Source organism: Dysidea avara, chromosome 10 (genome assembly GCF_963678975.1).
Source record: "Dysidea avara chromosome 10, odDysAvar1.4, whole genome shotgun sequence".
NCBI classification, from domain to species: Eukaryota; Metazoa; Porifera; class Demospongiae; order Dictyoceratida; family Dysideidae; genus Dysidea; species Dysidea avara.
This window is the reverse complement of record NC_089281.1, coordinates 7174611-7196337: the sequence shown is the minus strand read 5'-3', so window position 1 is coordinate 7196337 and position 21727 is coordinate 7174611. Positions and strand designations below refer to the sequence as shown.

Below are 21727 nucleotides of genomic sequence, written 5' to 3'. Positions count from 1 at the left end.
TCCGTTATTGTCTGCAGACTTGTGTAGAGCCAAGCCCACTAATCAGTTGTTATTGTATGAGTCATAATCTAGTATATAGTGTTGTGATTAACTCTATATAATATTGTGATTGGTTTTGTGAAAAGCAGGCTATTTAGCGGTCATGAGCTTGCAAAAAAAAGTTCACACATTGAATTTAAAACATTTCTCAGAAAGAATCAGGACTGTAGTCCATTTTCCACTACGCTTTCCTGAAGGCGTCAGGCAGGCATTAGAAAATTCTGATGAACACATTTAAAAAAAAAATCTGTAGCAACTTGACAGAAACGCTTCAGGTCGATCAGAGACACTTCCAAGCAGAGATCTAGTACACGCACGTTGAAGAAGCCACAACACCAGTCCCTAACTTGAGGTACCAATATTTCGCCTTGTGTACAATCTGTGGGGGCAATTATTTACAAAGTGCATATATGCAAACTGCTATAGTTGTGGTAAATAAATGTATATAGACAAAGTGTGCTACTGGGGTGGTACAGCCCACAACACAATATCCAAATTCTGTCACTTTCAAATCTGCAACAAGAGAATCACATTCCTCCAATGTTTCAGACTTTACAAATTCCAGATAATCAAAACTTCCTGCCGAAAATATGTTGGGTGCCTTTGAGGACCAGCCAATCAATCCATTAGGCTATTTTGAAGCCAGAGCAGTGATTCCACTAAGATGGCAATCATTGAAATAGTTCCATTAAAATAAATATTAAGTCAGCAATCATTAAAATATTAAAATATTAAGTTACAATCATTAAAATATTAAGTTGGCAAATATATAACGTGTCTAAGAGTGGCATCAACATCCTGGGGCGACAGAACTAAACATTTCTATTAATGTGTTATAAATGGATTTTACTGCCAATTATCCATTCTACTATTACTTCATCACCTTAATCCATTAACCTTTCATCTATAATGGAGCTCAGGTGTTGCATGTACACGTGACTGATGTGCATCACGTGACTGCATGTGGTTTATATGTTAATATTAACTTAGCTGTCTTCATAAAAAAGCATGAATATAAATTAGTAACTTAATATTTGTAGCTAACATTATTAAGTTAGTAACTTAATATGTAATATTATTAAGGTGGCAGTAAAGTGGCTACCAGGCGGCGGCCCACTTTTAGTATTAATTTTTTCAAAACGATGTATCTCTCTCTTCCTACAGATATTAGAGGAAGTCTACCACTGCTAATAACAAGAAGGCACAGAACTATGTTCCTGCTGCGTAAAGAAGACTATTTCATCTTCGGTGTTGTATTATAAGATGGTTTTATAACATTAGTTGAAACAAGTTTATGAACAAATGCAAAGCGATAATCGTCCCTCTTTTGGTAACCTGATATTCACAACAGTCTTCGTGGTTCTATGTATTACCATCAATATTGGCACTACAGATGGCACAGAACTCACATTTAACTTGGAAAAAGCAGCTCTACTTCGAAAACTGCTAAGCGCAGCGCGCTAACTATACAAGGAACCATTCATTAAACTGTCCAGGACTAGTATTCAAAGTTTTGACCTGTTACGATAAGCCGTTGTACAAATAACCTGCTCAGCAGGTACTGTGGTTGAACATGCGCTCGAATGTACGAGTTACATAATCAATGCGGATTTCTTTTTCAGCTGTCATGGTGTGTGAGTTTCCATTTGTAGGCAGTACGAAAAGTTATTGCGATGAATCTATACGTATGAACTATTCCAACAAGAAGGAACAATCATGTATGACTTACGAATTGAACCCAATCTCGTAGTTAGTACACCAATCATTAACCCAGTCTGAGAGAGAAACTGTACTCCGAGCCGTACTTATCAATGAACTCGACGCTGAAGAACCTGGTAGGTTGTTGAAATTGCTGTAGTGAAATAGTAATAAATGTTGAACATTATTGAACAGCACACGTGTACAGTATCTGCCTGCTATATTCACAACTCTGTGATGTCAGCTAGTTCCCAGATTGGCTGGCCTGTAGGAAACATAGGATCTGCCATTTCAGGCAAGTAGTACTTTAAGTAGAACTTTTTCAATTTAGGAAACATTTTGTTTTCCCAAAATGTATTGTCTCTGTTAATTCTTTCCACCAAAATTCTGTGTACAAGTCACACCATGGTCTTTGTGTAATTGCCAGTTGGCCTTGTACTTGAAAATAGTAATTATGTGTTTTCTTTAGGCTGATATGGCCATCCACTAAACTACTGCAAAATCTGTTGAGCTCCTGACAAGCAGCTTCAGGAGTCAAAGATCTGGCGGAGTATGGACACTTGATTTCAAGGATTCCTCAAGGATTCCTTGATTCCTGCCTTCCACCTCAGAAGGGTCCTTAACAAGTCCATCAGGGGATGCAGCAAGCCATGGATGCTCAATACTGATGTGTATGCCTGTGCGATCTACCTGGTATGTTTCACCACTAGTGTTGCTGTTTACATAAACTTCTCTTGCAGTGTCTTCATGAGATCTTCCCCATTCTAAAGCTGCCACAGCTCCAGGAGGTGGTTTGTAATGGATGGTCTCTACCAGCTTTTCAAACTTCGACTGGCGCTTTATTATGGAGCCAAACTTGGATGCAGTCAACCGTACACTCCGAAGTCTCTGCCACAGACTGTTTAGTGATGGGTCTTGATCTGCTGTGGATTTAGCAAGCTCAGCTGCATGGGTCTCAGTTACTTGTAGAGACTTCAAGAACTCCTTACATATATCACGAAGTTCTGACTGACTTGTTGAACTTGGAGCAGTAGCTTCAGAGCCATAATCCTCGTCGGGAATTGTTGGCTGAAGATTATATTTCTTCTGCAGCCGAGCACGCTTGTAAGTTTCTGATGCTTTCCTAGTTGTGTCTTGTTCATGTTTCCGTTTTCGTCGGTTAGCATACATCTCAGCTATGGGCGAAGGTGTTTTGAAGAGGTGATTCCATGTATCCACAGCCCATGTGGGACCCAGTGTGAGGGACAGACCAGCTGCCATACACCTGTGTTCAAAGGATCCAGACTGTACTCGGTTAATTTGTTTTCCACCATCCATTTTGGCCCGAACTGACATGAAACATACTGTCAAGTTGGTCGTTTGATTACTGATAAGTTGAGCAGCTTTGTTGACTAGTCTGTCTCCAGCCCGCTCAACTTCAAACAGAAGGTTTGGTGGTAGGTCATTCAAATCAATATTTGATAGTTTGCCACTGGCTGCTTTTGAACACCATGCTGGATCACAAATCTGATGGTTTCCTAAGTAATGCCTTGGTCCAGCTCTCAGATCTTGTCTAAGTTTAGCAACATCATTGGTGGAAGAATGTTTACGCATGACACAGCGTGCACCATAAGCTATTTTTGTGATAACTGCTTTGGTGAGGCCACCACGTCCCCAAAAAGTTGGATAGTCTTTCAAGTCTTCCCCGATAGCATGGTTGGCACACTCTACTTTTTTTTACATCTCTACCATATGGTACTGTTGTCTGAACAGTATGAAGCACTGAACTGTCACCATCGCCAATCACCTCAGTGTAGTGGAGACCATGCATCAACTCTGATGCCTTGAACCTGGCTGCAATGATATCTGCTTCCATGGAAGTGGATGACCCACTCCAATTTTTTAAGCATCTGTGCTGAGGAGGAGTAAGTTGTTTTTTCTTTGCGATGGAACAAACAGCACAATACTTGTTGCGGACTCCTATATAAAGAAGTTTCTTTGTTGCAGCACCAAATATAACACCAACACCTGAGTTGGCATTGTAGGAATGGCCATGTGATCTTTTGGACCACCCACCGTCAACAATGACACTGATGGCAGGTAATTCATGATGTTGTGTTTCATTTTGTATGGCTATTTGCTTTTTTTCCTGTCCAGCCTTCAACATTAACTCAGTGAGGTAGTCCTCAAAGGCTAATCCTAAACATCTTTCAATGTCGATAAACATTGGTTTTGACAGTGAGGGTACACCCATTATGCTCATGGATTCTTCCAGGCTTCTACATCCACCTCCAGTAGACATCTGGCCCATCACAGCTGCTACATTTGTTTGGTACGTTGTCCTTTTTGTACCATCCTCCCTTGTTAAATCTAGTTTGTCACATGATCTTATTTTGAACTCCTCACTACATTTGCTGCATTTAGCTAATAGAATGCAACCAAGACCTTCACGTTTTACTTCACCTATCAATTCAACCACAGACTGGCAAGCTGTACTGTGACAGGTAATGGTGAGAATAGCATCATGTAATTTCTCAAAGCTAATAACTCTACTGCCTTTCAGATGTGGTGTGGTACAAGGACTCACAGTTGAAGTAGTGACGTCAAGGTCAGTGGAGGTGTTCTGACTTATGGTAGAGGTGCTGCTGTCCATCTGTGAAGAATCTGCACCTTCATTAGTACTCATGTTTTCTGTAGTAATTATTTTAATGTTAATGTGTTAATTAATGTGTTGATGCAATATTGATTACCTTCACCAGACGTGTGAATTGAATTGATTGCTTGTGGCGATGTAGCTGGCTTATTCCATCTAGCGTTTATAGCGTTTCTTCGACTAACAGTTAACCTAGATGATCAATTCGATCGCTTCTGTCTTCTTGATGTTCTACTCATCTCACAAATTCGATTGTTGATACGTACCGCCAAAACCACTGACCCTATGCGCATGTAAGCCATCCCCTTACCTTTTCCTGCTCGTTCAGGCCCCGAAGGTCTACTGATCATGGCAGTTCGTTTCACGGTAGCGCTAATGGCTCCATAAAGTTTGTTAATGGCACAGCGGGCGTCTACGGTTATTATTACTATTACGCAATGAATTATGTAATGCGGTTTAGAGTTTGTATGACTTCCACTTGGGCAAGCCGCCTGATAGCCGCTTGACCGCCACCTTAAGTTACTCTGTATTCTAAGTAATATGCAACTGTAATATATTATACTGATATAAAAGTAATATGTAATATATTACTTTCATGAAGTAACTTCCCCAACTCTGACTGCCACGCATGCATGCAAAACAATGTAGCTCAAAGGATAGCAAATGAAAGGTGAGCTCTAATCCAGTGAGTAACAATACTATAAGGATGTTCCCATTTCATAGACAAATAGTCACTAAGTCTTCGAACAAAAACAGTTACAGTAGCTTCATTTCCCAACAAACCATCAATTGAAACACAGAGAGGTGTAAGCAATCTAAACAAGCCTGAGTATATTTGTGTTTCTTTTCCATTTCAGCACTGCATAACACAGCTAAAGTTGAGCGACTGCTGTAAGACCAGGCATCAGTGTCTACCACTCTTATATCAAGTAATGCCTCAGTTTGTGGCTGTCAAACTCCACGAACACATAAATCAGCAACAAGTGTATCAGAAACTCCATTAATGCCATCTGAAACAACTGGCTCCTTCACAACATTTGTCCACACCAGTGATGCAAGATCAAAGCTTTACAGTGGCCAACACTGAATGTCTGACAGCAACATGTGCTGCAGCCTTTGTACCATTTGATATACACCAGATAAAACAGGTACAAATCACAAGTGAGTTTTTAGGGTTGTGTGAAGTACCATTTAGCTTTCAACCAAGGCTAGTAATGGTAAGCAGACCAAAAATCACCTTTATCAGAATTAGGGTTTTTATGCATCTTCTCCACGCAAGGAAACCATATTAAAGAATTATACTTATAGGAGTGTGCCAGACAACTCTGAAGTGCTTACACTACCATCCTAAGAGAAGGCTGAGGTGTTACTAGTAGTAGTGGACATATTTCAATTAGACACTCTCCACTGTACAAATAGTATGAACGCTTGCTACTATTTATATGATTGTCCCACCTTTTTCGTTTTATTTATATATATATATATATTTTTTTTTGTGACCAGAACGTCAACTAAGAAACTATTTAGTCATTTGATTTGTTACTTTATGTTTCCATAGTAGGACCTTGATTATCTGAACTTTGATTATTCGAACAGTAGCGGTGACTGTTCTATTAGAGTATTTTGTCAATATGTGTATGTTCTATTAGAGTAATTGACAATTTCAAATGGGTTTTGTTTAATTCACTTTCTAATGAACTGGCACACAGATGTTTGGATAATGGAGGTCCTACTGTACTAAATTTTAATGTTAAAGAATGTTCAAAGTTTCATTTATAATATTTGGTTACCAAAAACATTACTAGTAAGGACATCAATACCGCTTATTTTTGTGCAAAAAAATTTGACAGAAATTTTTGTGTAAAAATATTTTCAAATGATGTGTGTGAATGACTGCTCTATTAGAGTATCTTGATTTTTTGCAAAAATTTCATGATCATATGTGACCTAATTTTAGAAAATTGTCGATATCCGCACAATTTTCAAAATGCATATTATTTGTTCTTTGTTTTCTACAGGGACAGAGGAATGGACTAGCCAAGTTTCAGCTTCCTAAGTTAAGCAGCGTTGGAAATTCAGCACTAGACAGCTGGACGAGCAAATAATTTGATATACACAGAAGCTATAGACAAAAGAATCTATAGGCACTTACATAAAACATCATAACTTACTGATACAACGACGTACGGAATTGAATCTTGGCTCACTGTGTTCGCCATGAATTTGTGCATCCACCAAGGTATAGTTTTTGCCCCAGGCATGCTTCTTTGTTCAAGAAGGAAGGAAAATTCACTGAAAAACGATCATCGGTAAATTCTTTCGTAACCGCAACGTAAACAAACGTCTGTAACTTTGGAATCTTTTCGTGTATGGAGATAAAACAAAGATTTTTGTACTCCTTATGGACAGGCGAATATGATGAAGCCCAGGATTTATCCATTGGCGGCTTAATTCGCCCACCAGCGAGGCGATAAAAACTTACGTAACTTTTTTCTCAGGAGCTTGCATTTTTACCCATAGTTTTTAAATGCGTTTTATTACAAAAGTACTGTTGCGTGTATATCGATGGTTTTTCAAAATTCGGTCACATATTATTAATATCCAAGGCCATTTTTTTTTTTTTGGATTTATTTGGCAATTTCTTTGCAGTAGAACCCTCTGAAATATAGCCATTGTATATTTAATCTTTAGATTACAACAAGGTGAAATACTTGAATTTCATTGGTTACTTACAGGTGTCTAAATCCTATAGATCCCTTATTCATGTCTCAATAGAGGATACAAAACATGGCACATTGGCATTGCAAATGCATGGACATTTAACTGGATAGCAAGTTCCGTTACAAGTTACAGGGAAGTGTATTGGGCTTGTTTCTACAAATTTCTTGTGTCGCAAGCAGCTGTAAAGGTACAACAAGCAGCAGTGAAGGTACAACAATGAGCTGTGGTGTAAATTAGTTAGACATCAAAACACAGGGTTCCACGGAATTTAGAAACCCTCAGGCCCTGTAGTAACGCCTTTGCTTTGCTTGTGCACCACAACACAGGGCCTTTCGGGTTTCTAAATTCCGTAGAACCCTGTGTTTCGATATCTAACTATTATATAAAGTACTGTAAATTCGCTTTCTTCATTGTAAACTACTTTTCATATCCAAAAATAATTTCTTAAGGATACTTACCTGATTATCTGGTGAAGATGTAGGTGACAGATATTGTTCTGTCAACTTGTCTAGCAGTCGGGTACAATGATGCTTGTCCGACAGTTGATCCAGAGAGAGGTGGATGGAGTATTTTTCCTGTACCGGGTAAACATATGTTGGTGATATATCAACAACAAGCACTATGTCAATAACTAGTCAAAATATACAACAAAACACATCACTCACTGCAAGGGTTTGCAGACATCTTAGCTGATGCAGAAACCAATCCACATTACAATCCCATCGGCTAACGTACACCAGGAGAGAGTCTACCAATACAAAAACACAATTTGTGACTTTGCCATAAGGGAACCTTATAGGGTCTAAGGGCTTCAACAGCAAAGTTTAAAGACCTTACAAAGCACACCCTAGTTATGTTATTGCTTCTATACAATGAGGTGGTCTAGACAGGTTCTAAGAAACATGGAATTTAAGTTAGGTATAGCAGACCCCAGGTTGTCTAAACTCTAAGAAGGCTGTGATGCATTTTTGACTGACTGTACTGTACCGATCATTTCTGTAGTGCCCTTTTCCTTCAGGTACTCCAAACATAGTACACAAGTGGTGATAGCTCTGATGTGCTCAGTACCCTGTTGAGAAAACAGCAATGCCATAAAGTAGTCCAAATTATGCAAAGCATCAGGGTATTATTACTTGTAATTCCTCAATGTTATCATTGTGTGCATTATGGATGCATATAGAAGCTGTATTGAGTTTCATGAACAGTTAAGGAACTTGACTGTCCCACTAAACCACACTATATGTGCTAGCCAAGAACAGTTGGCATTTGCTTCCCTAGTTAATACCAGGTCCCCAGCAGGATACACTGGAGCAATGTGAGATAAATCTCTTGTTCAAAGGAAATAAACATGGATGTAGCTGGGGCATGAGAACTTGTGATCACTGCTCTGACTGTCACTACCTCACACTTTACACACACACACACACACACACACACTTTACACCCACTTTACACACACTTTACACACACACACACACACACACACACACACACACACACACACACTTACACAGTTGATGGTGATTGCTTGTGCTGCATATTCCAGTGAGCTAGTGAACAGGTCAGAGGACACAGTACAGCCAATAGTATCACTGAGTGAATGTAGAGCCTCCCAGGCACTTGGGAACTAGTGGAAAATATACAGTGTCTTACATTCAGATAACAGTTGGTCTCAATATAAGCACAGCGCTACTTTTTGAAACAATACTGAATAAAATATGCAGCATATCCATATTATAGCTGGACCACTAGAAGCACAGTACTAACTTACTGTATGAAATTGACAAAATTAAACAATGCCTAAATTCAAATAACATGGTATGCCAGAAATCTATATCTCCTTACTTCTCCAGCTAAGAAGAGGTTCTGAATGTGGTAATAGTGTACATCAGCCTCAGGTAGTTGATAATGTTCAGCAACCTGTGGACATACACGATGACATGTATAAGCTAAACACCAGTGGAGCCATTCTTAATGGACATCCTGATATTATGGACAGCCTCTTCATAAAGAATATTCTCATGCCTAGGTCTCAAGTCAACAGTACTACTAGATAATATACAATTAGGACACCTCTTTACAAAGGACAAAACTACGTAAATTCCCCAATGGTGTCCATCTTGAAAGTCCAACTGTAATTATGTGCACATTATGCACTACACTACACCATACCACACTACACTACACTACACACCTGAAGGGCATCAGATAATGAGTTTGGTCTCCTCAGAATGTACCTGATCAACTTCACCTGTGGATGATACATACAAACACACATGATATCAAGACACACGGTAGTGTGTCGTGCAGCCCAAGAAGCCAGCGCGCAACACCCGTGAGTATATTGACAGGAAGAACGAAAACGCAATTTTTGCACCTCCGTAGCTCTGTACTATCTTGATGAAACAAGACGATTTTTGCTATGGACACGCCCTCCAACTTCAGTACTCCACATTCCAAATTTGAGCGAAATCACTTCAAGCGTTCCCGAGATATGCGACTTCAAAATTTGGCTTAGTTTCTTTGTTTTTCTTCTTATTTTTCTTCCTCTTTTCGCACACTTACAAAAACTGCTATGAAATGCGAACGCCATATCCGATTGCCTTGAAATTTGGCACACAGAAGGGGAATATAAAGGCGCATCTCTGTACCAACTTTGGCTGGAATACGATAAACAGACAAAGAGTTATTAGCAATTATTCACGAAAAATAACACCAATATGTTGTCATGCCTACAGGGTAAACTGCTTATGGGAAGAAGCTGAAAATCAGTGGGTGAATAGGTTAACTATTGAACCTCAAACCTTTTGTGGTTTGAAAGAAATCAAGCTAAAAACCAGGAAGATACAATGAAAAACCAACAGTGTGTAACAAATATGCAATCGAGATTAGCTAATAAAAAACGGCTACTTGCCACCCCTACCAGAAAAACCGCTTGGGATAATGCTTTGAAAATCGCTGTACAGATGGAGTAATCATCTTAGAAAGGCTCTTCAATGGTGTAAAAGAATCAGACTTAAAGCCACGGAGTTATAACACGAAATCCAACTTGGTGTAGCAAGTGTGAGATCGAGATACTCTAATAGAGCAGTCATCCTAATAGAGCAGTCACCCTGAAAAGAATTCAAGAGATCAGCTAGAAACTAGTAACCTGTATAGAGATCAGCTACAAACAAATCGCCCTATATAGAGAGTTCAGCTACAAACAATTCACCCTGTAGAGAGATCAGCTAGAAGGACTCACCTTGTAGAGTGTTCAGTTACAAAGAAACCACCATGTAGAGTTTTGTAATAAATATATGTATTATATATATAATTTGTACATTTACTGATAAAATCAGAAATGTTTAAAGTATTTAACATCTGCTTCATGTTTTCTTCTTCCTGTGGTAAAGAAAAAAAAGATAGGTTAGAAAAACCCCAAAGCCGACCATAGGCCGGCTTTGGGGTATACAAATACAAAAATAAGTGAAATCTAATCCAAAACAGCCAAGCTGTAAAAAAAGAGTGCGGCCCTCAAAATGGCTATGGTGAAAAATCTTGGCACAAAATTCACCTGAATTGTCGTTATTAAATTTTTTACCATTAACCTACCATCACAGCCATTTCTTGGCCGCCACTTTGGATTTCACATCTTTTTTCACCATAGCCATTTTGAGGGCCGCACTCTTTTTACAGCTTGGCTGTTTTGGATTAGATACAGTATACACAATAATCTCCAATGTGCATGTACAGTAGCATATAGGACAACCATCAACCTCACCAGGTTCCAGGTAACATTGACAGAAGGAGTATCAGTAATACCATACTCCAACAGGATCTTCTTCAAACACATCCACTTGTACCGACTTGCTAGTTCCTCAATCCTAAGAGGACACACCACACAAGTGTTGCTGCATTGAGTTGCTGCTGCTCTGTCACTCACCCAGCACAAGAGTAGCTGAGACAAGTCTTCACCAGTTGTTCCATTTCTTTACTCCATCTACTAACTGGCTGTATGACCAGCTCCATACAACCATTAACTTGATACTGTACGTGTGGAGTAGTGCAATATGTGGGCGCATTCACACACACGCGCATGCACATACACTTCTTACCTGTTTATTACCAATAGACTTCACTAATGCTACAATTTTCCTCTCCAATGCAAACTCTGATGCAGACTTCATCTGATTCCCTGGTTTCTATAGCAACACACAACTCTAAAACAAGAGACCTAACAGTATGCTGGATGAAATCTCTAACAGAACAATCATTGTACATACAACTGAGATTCCAGCATACTTAAGAACTATGAATGAACATTTATCAATTCATGCAATCAAGCTTGTATATATTTATAGTCACAACTAACATAACTATTTCTTGAGACACACCACACATTCTCACCCTGACGTAATTCAGCAAGACAACATCCACATTTAACTTGTGCCGGTCACAGTACGGTCGCACTTGTGAGTCAACAATACTCACCACCAGCTCAGGAACAGTCACTCGGTCTAACAACTGATACACTATCTCCTCACTGGTGACCTGTGTAGTGAACAAGTCTGCTTAAGCGTTCAAGTTAAACTTCCCACAATCTAGTTTTAGGCAATCTTTAATGCCTGATTGTAATTTGAACAGAAAGCAAATGACAAGTTTTACAATTACAGTTGAACCTCTCTATTACGGACATTTTGGGACCCAGAATTTTTGGCCACTTTCTACTGTAATATAGAGGTTTTCTTCTTTCAGAGGTAAAAAATGTATTAACCAGACCATTTGGGACCAAAGTTTGCCCTTATTATGGAGGTTTTTTCTATTGTGTTCTTAATTCGGGGAGTTTGTTACACTGTATACAAGCAACCATTTCTCATAGGCAACAATTTAAGGTATATTCACTTGTCCCATACCTTACTATGGTGTGCCAGTGACACTGAGAATTGGAACTGCGTCTGCAGGTAGCACATGTCACTCAGCTGACTAACCAAGTCCTCCCATAACTTGTACAATGCATCTCTCCCTACAAACTACAGTCCACAAAATATTTTAAAGCACCTTTAAAGACAAGCTTCAGTTCTAATAGACATGCGAACATAACAAAAAGATGTTCAATTAGAGCATTTAGTAAACAATGAGGTGTGTTCTGTTAGAGTGGTAGAATGAAAACACACAGCCTATACTAACAAATTTCAACTATAGAACATCTAAATGCCAAATTAAGGAAGAACGCAGGGGCAGATCCAAGAGCTGGCAAGGAGAGAAGCACATTAGAAAAGTTCTCTTTTCTGTAATGTACAGCTGTGCACTTATTTTAACAGTAAGATAAGTATTCACATGTTATTGCATGTGAGTGGTTCAAAATGAGATCAATGTATTTTTAAAAGTGTTAAGTAGTAATGATAAACATATTAAAGTAATTGACTGCTCTATTAGAGTATCTCAACTGTTAGCTGTACAGTTTTCTGTTTCACCTTACTGTTAGCTAGGTTAAGTAATCATTTAAAGTCTCCAGTTCTTGTTAGGTTAGGTAATTCAAAGGCTGCAGCACATGTTGCTGGCAGACCTTCACCTGTAAAGTGCTAATAATAGTATATTTCTGCATGAGCAAAATATATTTTGGTTAACCAAAAATTGAGAATATGGCCAACTGTTTTATGTATAATTATCTGTGTTTTTGTGCTTATTTTGAGTTCTACACAGTAAATAACAATAACTGTTGTTTCTATTTCACTTCAAATGGTTTGGACAAGAAGAGTTAGACAAATTTCTGCTTGACAAAGAATCTTAGCTTATGAAAGCAAGAGTTCAAAAGCAATATAACACAAACTCTTGTTGAAAACACTGTTATATATATATATATGTTGTAAAACTTACCATGTCTGACTTGAAGCTGTGCAGCAGTCTCTGGATTGCAGTAACCATGGAGAGGCCATTGGTTGGCCATTGTTCCTAGCGACATCATTTTGATGGAAACCATACATGTGTGAAAAAGATTTTTTTTACCTTTTCATTCACTTCCATACCATAGACAATACTTTCTGCCCAAGACAGGAAATCTTTCTGTGTAATAGACCATGAAATTGACATGTACATAAGCCATGGTAATGTTATAATAGTTCCAACAGGTCTCCCTATATGATATACCCACTGTACTTACCAACATCAAAGGTAACTGTTGTAAGATGAAAGGCAACATTATATCACTAATCCAAGATGTCAGTAGCTGCGAAGAAGCAGTGCCGGGAATAGCCTTCAATATATCCACCATGACTGCAGTATCAACAACTTCTAATAGTTCTCCCTAGTAACAAATGTCACATAATATAAACAATAACACAACCACATAGAAGAAGGACTTGATAGGGAGAAATTTTAGAGAGAAACATACTGGAATCTCTTGACTATAAGCCTGCATTGACTGTTCTATTAGTGTTTGTTAGTTCAGCAGCAATTGAACATACATGCAGTAATGCAGTGTACTCAAACTTACTAGTGAGGTAGTCCAGACGTAAGCAGCCCGAGAGAAGTCACCTTGCTGTAGTAATGTCTTCACAGCATCCACCACACCGGTGTTCAAGAATGACTGCCACACAGGCACACTATACACACACCACATTAAACTATACACGGCTTAGAAAGTCCTGCAAATGCACACCTGAATTCTTGTGCCCCATGAACCAACTGAAATGTAGTTAGCTTGTGGAGAATTCCACTAATCTGCAGCAACAAAGACATTAAATAACCACAAAATGTCAAACTATGTCACGGACCTTTGTATGTATTTCACCATGAGATGAATCTGTACCAGAAAACTATCAATAAATCAGATAAATTACCATGTATGGAATGTAGTTGTTACCTGATAGCAGTATTGTAACAAAGTGTTTGTGAGGTCATATGACATCATCGAAGATGTCACACATAGTTCACATACATACCGAACATCCTGTTAGTAATATTATTCAAAATTACCAAATATCTTTTAAAAAGAGATATCACCTTTATTTTCTTTAAGCAAGCAATTAGTTCATCTGTTTTTTTACTTATGCTTTTATCAGACAATTTGCTGGCTGCTTCCAATAGAAACTCAGCTTGAGCCTTATACACTAGCTGAAATACAACATGACATTAATACCATGACGTGATGAAGAAATATTGTACCTCCACATCAAGGCCATTGCTGAGAGCATAGGTCTCTGCTTCTGTGAACTTCTTTTGTAGTATTAGTCTCTGTAGCTTGTCCTCGCCACTGGCTAGTACTAGCTGACAAATGTGTAACCTGTATGGGGGAGGGTGGTGTATGTGTGTCCATGTGTGTACTGTATGTCACTGTACCCATTTGCTCTGTCACCATCAGAATCAGTGAACAGCAAACATTCCTACAAGTGTATGTATACACATGAACACTATTTGACACTATCACCTACATTAATTCACATAAGCAAACACATGCACAAACACACAAACACACAAACGCACTGCAACACTACATATACAGCACCCAATAAGATAGGTGGTGTAGTGTATACAGACAAGTGACACACCTCTGACATTATTCCAACGCACAGACTGGCTGTAGGTGACACAGCCACAGAATGAGCCACCTCTAGCCCAGGTAGGGTCACCAGGTTGATAGTAGCTAGCTATATACAAAGTTATAATTAAGTAACGTACATATACAGCCTCCCCCCTCTGTACATAAGGACAGAATGTATTGCTCATTGTGTGTGGCTGGATTTTGAAAACTGTTGATGTACGCACAATATATATAGTGCATTTAAAACAATGGGTTAAAAATTTCAAGTTCCACAAAAAAAAACTCAGGCAAATTTTATCACTTTAGTAGTTGAATCAACACACCAATCAATAAATCTTGTGTTTGCTTGTCCATGGGGAATTTGAAAATCTTTCCATACACAGACAGGTTCCCAAGTTACATATATTTATTTACATCGTGGTGATGAAAAAAAATTACCAATGACATTTCTTCAGTGAATACACCTTCCAACTGTCCAGCATTATACCTCCCACACTACTTAACTTAAGAGGCTGAAACTTTCCAGTCTTTTCCTGTCTTCATAAATAACCAAGAACCAATAAAATGAATTTTGAAAAATTGAGACAGTTTACTAAAAATTTTGTAACGTACATGTATACTCTTGCCAAATTAAGATATTTTATCGTTGATATGCACAGTGGAAACATTAAGAAAGCCCAGATCTCACATACCGCAAAAGCAGAAAATTTGACATGATTTGGCAAATTGAACAAATAGTCTATTTGACGAATTTAAATTTGACAGTTCATCTTGCTCACAGGGGCCCGTGGTAATCATGCATTCACATATTTCAGATGGTGTCATGAAACCCAAGCTACAGTATAGTCATGGCAGCTCAAGTGATAGCTTCTAGTACTATACAGTAGCTGCATCCAACGCCAAGACTGCAAGCAATGCAGCTACAGTAGTGGAATACATCAGCAGGAGTAGGAGAAAGCACCTTGCAGGTACCTCTGACCCACGTATGAAAAATATGAAAGGTGCAGAGAAATGTCCAGCTGCAGCTGTGGGACCATGATTAGTAGGTAGTAGACTTCATCAGAATAAGCTATGTAGGTTCATACTTCTCTTCCCTTGGGCTCTCTCTTTAGCTATCCAGATGTTTGGCGGATTTAAATTTAACATTTTTTGCCAACCACCAAATTTAATTCCCTGTCAAATTTTCTGCTTATACGATACATTTTTTTTGATATGCATACACACTGCACTATAGATTGTTGCATAGAACGTGTGTGTGTGCGTGTGCGTGTGTGTGTGTGTGTGTGTGTGTGTGTGTGTGTGTGTGTGTGTGTGTGTGTGTGTGTGTGTGTGTGTGTGTGTGTGTGTCTGAGCATGCATTTTGCTCAAAAATGCCTACACAAATGTGAAAACAAAGGCAGCTTCAAAAGTGCCCACACTATATGTACATACAAAACATTCACAAGCCATAGCAAACCTTTTGTTCTGAAGGAGCTGTGAGCACGCAAGCTTTCGGCTTACACCGATCCAAGGATGGCACACAGAAAACAAAGTCTTTAACTGGTTTTTTATCCCACACATTGGTTATAATTACCAGCCCAGCAAGAGCTTGCAGTACTACTAGACAGTGCTGTAGTGATACAGGGATATCAACTGATGATGCATGTAAGTAACTCAATTGTGTGTCTAACTCACGTCCTCAGTGATGGCAAGGAATATTGATTGGTTGTCAGGACAAGGTTCACACTTACATACTCCAGTATCTAGCAAAATGGATGGGTATATGAGTACCACGTACATATACTTAGCACACAATCAGACACATGCATACACAAACGTACGGCACACAACACGCACCTTCTAGTGCCCACATTGGCACATCACTGAGAACATAATCAGTATCCTCTCTCTCCCACAGTTGTATCCCATCATTCTTACCCTAACATTACACCATAAGTATTAACACATGGTAATCGTAGAAGAGCTAATGTAATATAGACACCTCAGGATTGACTGAATTATACTTTGGGACTAGCTATTACACAGAATCACAGCTTACACTGGTGTTCTCGTTTTCAAGTGTCCCACATTGACAAGTTCCACTGCACTGCTCCATAGATATACAACAAGCCCTCTCTATTACCATATATGGAAAAGTGCAGTGGTGGTTAAGTTCACTGCAAAATATATTTGGCAAAGGAAAAGTTGACCAATTACAAAAAAAGTTTACATACAAATAATTTGGACGGCTTTGGTTTAGTAAAACATGTCAAATTCTTTCCCTCCCTAACAACTCCCATATTCAATACACAGCTATGATACATCCACTAGTCTCATTAGGTTTTATCTTGTTCTGATTAAATAGGTGGCAGCATTAGACAGTACAAACATCCCAATTGAGTCGGGTAGTTAAGAGAGGTGGCTTTCTAAAATACATTTGGTGAGATTTTATCTGGCAAAATGTTTGTACACAACTACGTATACTGTTGCTATCACAAGCCTGTGCAATAAAAAAATTATGTCATGATTTAAGCTTGGTAAAGATTTGCCACATCACGTCTTATACAGTAAAAACACAAGGCACTAAGTTGTGCATGGAGCCACACAATTACATACACATACAGTTGTGGGTTTTGTTAGCAAACACCAGCAGGTATCCCCACTCAGTTAAACAAACATTGTGTCCACAGTATACAGGTTAATAGCAGGCTTCAGTTCATACAATCAAAGCCAGGGTGGTAGAATCTTCAAAGGCTTAAAGGCTCTCAAGAACTCAAAACTATTTCAATTTTCCAAGAAGGTTATAGAAGTGTATAATATATAGCTGGATCAACACAATACAATGGTTATTCCTTTGTAGGACAACAGGCAGTTTCTTAAGGGCTCTTCACATTAAGGAAACACTTCAAATAAGGTCATAATGGTCTCAAAGGTGGACACTCCCTTTTCCAAGATGGTGGCTAGCTACGGTATGTAGCAATAGGCTATATATGATGGCTTGTTGTAGTACTGCTAATGTAAGCTGTAGTTGAAGTTATTCAGAAACCTTGTAAATCTTATCATAGACATCATATTTTCAAACAAACTTGTGTCACATGGCACCAAATTAATGAAAGGAACAAGTCACACTGTTTGCTTATGATCACAACAGCATACTTCATACATCAGTGTTCATAATCTTAGACCCCTCCCTTGTCTTACTCAACAGGATAACTTGCTCATACTAACCATATAACCATCTATCTAAATACTTGCTATAAACTAAGAAGAGTATTATTTGATAATACAGTTATACTTCAACAGGGCTCAACCCAGAATATAAACCTAGAGGGGGCGAAGTAAGTTGCTTCGGATTCTAGGGGAGTCTGGGGGCATGTTCCCCCAGGAAAATTTTGAAAATTTAGGTGTAAATATACTCAATTTTGGTGAAATTTTACTGTGATGCCATTGAATATTGACCATTGGATTATACAACTTTGGGATCAATTAAGGTTACGGTATAGTCACGGGCAATCATTCAAAATTTTGAATGCCTATCGATACTTTTTGAGAAGCCCATAAAACCAGTCTAGCAGCGTGAAAAGTTTTAAATGAAGATGAAGCCCTTCATATTTAATGTTTTTATGTAGCTACAGTGTAGTTTGAGGCAGGTGGAACACTACAATTTGTTGTAGTAACACAAGCTGTCACTACCATGAAGCTGTAGGCTCTATTGGCTTTTCTGGGGCATAGTGATACTGTATATTAAATTTGTTAGGTCCTGTGGAAGCGTTTTTGGCGTGTTTCTCCCAAGTGACTCGGATACAAGCCTTCAAAGAGCTTGTTTCTCCCGAAAAAACTACTAAAAGTTCAATAAAATGTCTATACTACCAGTAACTTAAAAAATTGCTTCCACAGGACCTAGATATTTTAGTTGTTTAGCCACTTGTGTTGAAATTATAAGAATTCAGTAATCTGTTAGTCTGGTTAACATTGCTCTATTGTAGACCACACACCCAAGAACAGTCGTTGTTCTGTAGTAAAAACAAACAAGCACAATTAGTTGTATTGTTAACACAACACAGTTGTTGAAATTATTTATCCCTGCTTGGTTTAAAGCAGGTTTTGTAATTTGTTCCGCCCACGAATTTTAAACTATTCCGTAACCTTAAACCTTTCTATTTCTCAAGGCTTTAGGTATAAACCTAGGGGGGGAAATAGCTAACCCAGAGGAGGCCTGTGCCCCTCCCCCCCCCCCTAGATTAACCCCTGTTCAATGGAAACAGGTAGAGTTAACAGTCGGCTGCTTTATCCTGATTGTGACATAGTGGACATGAGTACATATACACAAGCACAACAGCAAAAATGGGCAAATCACAAAGAAACCAGCTGTGGAATGGATTGCACTGGAAGTAAATAGTACTTTGGAATATAAGACAACTTTGTATAAAGTTAGCTGGGATTCCGTTGTTTGTTTGGGCTGGTTTTTACGTTTACACTTGCTGTTTGATAGTTTGTTGTGGTTACTGTTTCAACTCAAAGAATTTAACTAGCCTATTATTAATTGCACCATTACATAATAAATGTGCCGGGAAGGATCTGAAACGAGACTTCTGTGGGCGTGTCCACTTCAGTATTATGCAATGTACAATACGGGTAGTAGGGATTGGTAAGAAATCATACAGCTTATATATTAGTAATTTTTCGCACTTTAAAAAACAGCCTTGCAAACAAATTTTACCTGAAAAAACCACCTGGAATGCATTAGTACTGCTATAATAATGCTGTACCTTGGTTAAATGAACCGAAAAGTCGAATGATTCGATGTACAGTGAATTTAATTTTTTTTTGAAATTCACCTGCATTTCGTCTGCCTGCTGTAAGACCCGGTAGTGCTAGGCATACAGCTCCAAAAATTTCAGACAGCCAAGGTAATGATGGTGGATTCACAAATCTGTTGTTTCGATTATGTTTTGTCCACTGCACCATGCTGTTCATCATTCAAGCCTTTCTTGTTCTTCACAAAGGATGATTGATAGTTGCGGCGTGTCACTACCTGAACATGTGGTTTTAACAAAGTATGCCATAAGACCAGGTTACTTAGTAGTCAAGGAGTCGTCTCTAGCATTTATTAACGCTGTATAGTCGTTTTACAGTTTAGTTATTTGCGAGGTAATCATGCCTTTCAGGGGGTGGATACAGTCTTCTAAAAGGGAGGTTCCACCTTAATGATAAAACTCTCCAGCAATGTTTTACTGTTAAATCTTACCATTTAGGAGAAATGCAGTTGAAGCTTTAACAGTTGCTGTGATAGCTAGCTTTAAAGACAAAGACAATAGTTATTTTAGAGGCGCTTATCGCATACAAAATGAGTGATATTTGTACTATGCAGGAGTGTAATACAACTAGCTAACTAGCTGGAAACAAGCTCAAAAATGTTACAGCTGAAATGAGAAACGATCCACGCAACAAAAAGTAAGGAAACAAGATTAGATGGCTACTTGCTAAAATGAGACACATTTTAATCCCTACTTTTGGCTAATTTGTGACTGTCTCTGGGAAAACCGGTCTTATCTTTGGATCCAGCATTTAAACAAGCCAGACATCTATTCAAGCCCAGGAATTTGTATATTAAAATGAACGAGGTGAAGTATATGATAAGCATCATGTAATGTATACTGCACAACAGGAAATTTTGAAAACAGAAAAGGTTGACAACTTGACAAATCAGTTGAAATCATCAGTTTTTAATTTGTCAAATGTAGTACATATATGAATTACGTGTTTAGATCTATGATTTCTTGACTTTTGTCAACATTTAGTTCGTCAAAGCTGGATTTGTCAACTTTCCCTTTAATCAAATTTTTTTGTCGTACAGTATATACATACACTACACACTACACACACTAACAGTTGAGACAAGGTGGTCATTGTAGAAAGACACTGAACAAGGAATCTCACTGCCATGACAAGAACTAAGGTCAATCTTCACAGTGACAACCAACTTGAGCATCTAACATGACAACCATGACACTATCGGCAGAAACTAAACATACACAAACATACTTCTGAAATCTCTTCATCCTGCATAGCTAAACAAGTATTCATAGTAAATAAATACATGTACCTGTGATGGTATACAAACATCTTACTGGAGTCCAAAGGATCTAAATGGATGTCTGGAAAAATGAGTGCTGTCTTTTTATTCGTTAGCACAACCATGGTGTGTTTCTCTACATAAAACAAATGCACTATGCATGCAAGCACATGTGTATAAGTGTGTGTGTGTGTGAGTGTGTGTGTGTGCACGTGTGTGTGTGCATACATCTACTAAGTAGTGTATGTGTATACTGCTTTTCACCTTCATTCATTGGAGAATACTTTACTTGCAACAATGGCACATCTTCAGAATGTGGTATAGCAATGTTCTTAAGAGTACAAATTAACACAAAATACAGTATTACTCTGCTGATAAACCATGCTTGTGCAAACATTCGTACTACATGTACATACACACATTGTACCTGTGAAAGCACTACTTTGTCAACCTCCACTGCTAAGAAATGTAGCACTCCATTCCTGAACATAAAAATAATCTCATACCCTTCAACACATCACACGCACCTTGTTCCTATGACAACCCAGACCTCATCATTACTAACTCCGATGATATCAATCACAGACCCTACAATACATCACCGAGAACACCCATAGATGCACATATAGCATGTTACACCATAAGCCAAACAGCAACCCAAATAGAACCCACACAAAGTACAAATAACCAATTAATCTCACAATCAATTTTGTAACAGCCTACCAAATTCAATTGTCTTGCTGATTTGCTGAGTGAAACGTTCTACTTTATACAACGTCGTGTCCACTGCTGCATAAACCCACGCACTGGTGCACAGTGTGTGAGCGTGCCCATTCCTGGCTGCTTTCTATTATAAATGATAGTGTTTATGTGGTGCACGAAGTTAGCCTAAACATTACCGAATCATTAAAATCCGCCTCGATATTGATAAAGGACCGCAGCTATTAATACACAGTATTGAAGTACTTGATATTTCTGTTTACGATAAGAGACTTACCTCCCAAGCCATCGGCACTATTTAGAATCAACTTTCCCGCAATTATATAAAGCGCATGCGCGC

General features: G+C 38.5%; 1 protein-coding gene and 2 long non-coding RNA genes across 4 annotated transcripts in view; 2 read left to right on the top strand and 1 right to left on the bottom strand.

Moving 5' to 3' along the window:
• Nucleotides 1–21722, bottom strand: part of LOC136268244 (kinetochore-associated protein 1-like) — a 58086-nt gene extending 36364 nt beyond the window's left edge. The window contains exons 1-34 of one of the 2 annotated variants that reach the window (XM_066063524.1): nt 21665–21722; nt 21567–21608; nt 21391–21514; nt 21195–21255; nt 21095–21149; nt 20932–20998; nt 20723–20803; nt 20637–20662; nt 20482–20583; nt 16449–16530; nt 16287–16354; nt 16069–16221; nt 14620–14718; nt 14411–14454; nt 14237–14354; nt 14075–14185; nt 13935–14021; nt 13846–13887; nt 13731–13792; nt 13566–13674; nt 13233–13376; nt 13079–13135; nt 12950–13024; nt 11986–12102; nt 11480–11623; nt 11188–11274; nt 11016–11119; nt 10854–10956; nt 9285–9341; nt 8936–9010; nt 8601–8717; nt 8078–8159; nt 7756–7838; nt 7549–7665 (exon numbers count right to left, since the gene is read on the bottom strand). In XM_066063524.1, the coding sequence (XP_065919596.1) occupies nt 7549–7665; nt 7756–7838; nt 8078–8159; nt 8601–8717; nt 8936–9010; nt 9285–9341; nt 10854–10956; nt 11016–11119; nt 11188–11274; nt 11480–11623; nt 11986–12102; nt 12950–13024; nt 13079–13135; nt 13233–13376; nt 13566–13674; nt 13731–13792; nt 13846–13887; nt 13935–14021; nt 14075–14185; nt 14237–14354; nt 14411–14454; nt 14620–14718; nt 16069–16221; nt 16287–16354; nt 16449–16530; nt 20482–20583; nt 20637–20662; nt 20723–20803; nt 20932–20998; nt 21095–21149; nt 21195–21255; nt 21391–21514; nt 21567–21608; nt 21665–21676 (2907 nt within the window). In that variant the 5' untranslated portion in view covers nt 21677–21722. Of the gene's footprint in view, nt 1–7548; nt 7666–7755; nt 7839–8077; nt 8160–8600; nt 8718–8935; nt 9011–9284; nt 9342–10853; nt 10957–11015; nt 11120–11187; nt 11275–11479; nt 11624–11985; nt 12103–12949; nt 13025–13078; nt 13136–13232; nt 13377–13565; nt 13675–13730; nt 13793–13845; nt 13888–13934; nt 14022–14074; nt 14186–14236; nt 14355–14410; nt 14455–14619; nt 14719–16068; nt 16222–16286; nt 16355–16448; nt 16531–16650; nt 16769–20481; nt 20584–20636; nt 20663–20722; nt 20804–20931; nt 20999–21094; nt 21150–21194; nt 21256–21390; nt 21515–21566; nt 21609–21664 lie in introns of those variants that run through there. The other variant, XM_066063525.1, reaches the window with a different exon arrangement.
• LOC136268256 (uncharacterized) lies at nt 451–3367 on the top strand. Its single transcript, XR_010706955.1, has 4 exons — nt 451–1874; nt 2207–2430; nt 2478–2841; nt 2901–3367. It is a non-coding gene; the product is annotated as an uncharacterized lncRNA (long non-coding RNA).
• On the top strand, nt 3394–4463 carry LOC136268255 (uncharacterized). Its single transcript, XR_010706954.1, has 4 exons — nt 3394–3816; nt 3874–4048; nt 4141–4220; nt 4280–4463. It is a non-coding gene; the product is annotated as an uncharacterized lncRNA (long non-coding RNA).
• Nucleotides 21723–21727: the final 5 nt, after the last annotated feature.